Consider the following 2,500-nt stretch of genomic DNA (forward strand, 5'->3'; position numbering starts at 1 on the left):
AATATGCTGATTTTCTGCTCATAAAATATTTAATTATTAATTAAATTAAATTAAATCATTCTAATATGCTGACTTGCTGCTCATAAAATATTTAATTATTCAATTAAATTAAATCATTTTAATATACTGATTTGCTGCTTATAAAATATTGAATTATTAATTAAATTTAATTAAATCATTCTAATATGCTGACTTGCTGCTCATCAAATATTTAATTATTAATTAAATCATTCTAATATGCTGATTTGCTGCTCATAAAATATTTAATTATTAATTAAAATATAATTACAATTCTTATTAAAACAGTCATGCTGCTTAATATTTTTGTGTAAACAGTAATGCATTTACTTTTTCAGCAATTTTTGACCAATACATAGTTCAACAGTTAAACAGCATTTAAAGTATTTGAAGTAGACGCAGTATATTGCATTTTATTACTGTATTTGCATTTTATTATTATTGTAATTTTGTTTTTTTTATATATATATATATATATATATACACGTCAAAAAACATTCTGACCCCAAACTTTTGAACAGTAGTGTGTTTTGTCATAAAACGGCTGCTTCCTGTCCTTCTAATTTCAGCATTGTCACGGTTGATGTGAGGCATGTGTGTTATTGTGCGTTTGCAGGTTCATTATCTGGTTGAGAAGGGGGCTGTGATCGAGCATGTGGACTACAGTGGCATGAGACCGCTGGACCGAGCCATCGGCTGCAGAAACACCTCAGTGGTGCTGACCTTACTGAAGAAAGGAGCCAAGCTAGGTGAGACCTGGAGCGTATGGAGGGAAATCATTATTAGCAAAGTATGATGAGCTTTTCCATTAAAGAGTATGTGGACTGAATAGTTATTGTAGCCTTAAATGTTTGGATGCAAGCAGTAAAATACAGTGAAGAGAATGAATAGTTTTGAATAGTCATAGGTATCATATGCATGTGATATTCTTTAGCCAATCACATCTTTCCTCCTGAAGCTCTTCCATCACAGACCCTGTGTGTGTGTGTGTGTGTGTGTGTGTGTGTGTCAGCTGTTTCCACTGACTTGATCCGATCCATATACAAGGTCCATTAAGGTCTTTGTATATGAATCTTTTTTTCAGAACTTATACAAAGTAATTTTTCGATGAAATGCCTAAAAAGGTGACTTGTGATTCCGGAAAAAAGAAGAAGAATCATAATTTTTAAGCAATTAAAATGCATAATCAACTAATAATTTTAATCAAAGTAGCTTTTATAATAGCAAAGAAAACATTTCATTTTAGTTGCATTATGTGTAATATTATCTTAATGCAAAACTGACCCTGCTCTGATGACAGGCAAACAAAAATCATTTCAAGTTCAAACTTGATTTTAATTTGACCACACGCAAACGAAGCTGAATCCGTCTCATCAGAATCACGTCCTGAACTTCAGTGGAAACGAGCTATCTCTGTGAAGGTGTAGAAGTGAAGATGCTGTGTTTCTCTTTGCATGTCTCTTTCTGCTCTGTTTCTCATTCTTCTCTCTTTTAACTGCTTTCACTAAAACCCTCGTCAGGCTACAGAACGTCACCTTATGATCGAACAGGTACACTCTTTAGGTAACTCTATTTCACGCCAATTCTATACTTCTGCTCAGATGTGTTTTCAGGATCAGACTGATGTAACTCTCTCTCTCTCTCTCTGTCTCTCTCTCTCTCTCTCTCTCTCTCTCTCTCTCTCTCTCTCTCTCTCTCTCTCTCTCTCTCTCTCTCTCTCTCTCTCTCTCTCTCTCTCTCTCTCTCTCTCTCTCTCTCTCTCTCTCTCTCTCTCTCTCTCTCTCTCTCTCTCTCTCTCTCTCTCTCTCTCTCTCTCTCTCTCTCTCTCTCTCTCTCTCTCTCTCTCTCTCTCTCTCTCTCTCTCTCTCTCTCTCTCTCTCTCTCTCTCTCTCTCTCTCTCTCTCTCTCTCTCTCTCTCTCTCTCTCTCTCTCTCTCTCTCTCTCTCTCTCTCTCTCTCTCTCTCTCTCTCTCTCTCTCTCTCTCTCTCTCTCTCTCTCTCTCTCTCTCTCTCTCTCTCTCTCTCTCTCTCTCTCTCTCTCTCTCTCTCTCTCTCTCTCTCTCTCTCTCTCTCTCTCTCTCTCTCTCTCTCTCTCTCTCTCTCTCTCTCTCTCTCTCTCTCTCTCTCTCTCTCTCTCTCTCTCTCTCTCTCTCTCTCTCTCTCTCTCTCTCTCTCTCTCTCTCTCTCTCTCTCTCTCTCTCTCTCTCTCTCTCTCTCTCTCTCTCTCTCTCTCTCTCTCTCTCTCTCTCTCTCTCTCTCTCTCTCTCTCTCTCTCTCTCTCTCTCTCTCTCTCTCTCTCTCTCTCTCTCTCTCTCTCTCTCTCTCTCTCTCTCTCTCTCTCTCTCTCTCTCTCTCTCTCTGTCTCTCTCTCTCTCTCTCTCTCTCTCTCTCTCTCTCTCTCTCTCTCTCTCTCTCTCTCTCTCTCTCTCTCTCTCTCTCTCTCTCTCTCTCTCTCTCTCTCTCTCTCTCTCTCTCTCTCTCTC

General features: G+C 38.8%; 1 protein-coding gene across 2 annotated transcripts in view; it reads left to right on the forward strand.

The window, feature by feature from the left end:
• tanc1b (tetratricopeptide repeat, ankyrin repeat and coiled-coil containing 1b) overlaps window positions 1–2,500 on the forward strand; it is a 145,130-nt gene that overhangs the window by 134,127 nt on the left and 8,503 nt on the right. The window contains exons 22-23 of one of the 2 annotated variants that reach the window (XM_043230594.1): window positions 635–767; window positions 1,539–1,571. In XM_043230594.1, coding sequence (XP_043086529.1) covers window positions 635–767; window positions 1,539–1,571 — 166 coding nt within the window. Of the gene's footprint in view, window positions 1–634; window positions 768–1,538; window positions 1,602–2,500 lie in introns of those variants that run through there. The other variant, XM_043230593.1, reaches the window with a different exon arrangement.

Source organism: Puntigrus tetrazona, unplaced genomic scaffold, assembly GCF_018831695.1.
Source record: "Puntigrus tetrazona isolate hp1 unplaced genomic scaffold, ASM1883169v1 S000000176, whole genome shotgun sequence".
Taxonomy (NCBI): Eukaryota; Metazoa; Chordata; class Actinopteri; order Cypriniformes; family Cyprinidae; genus Puntigrus; species Puntigrus tetrazona.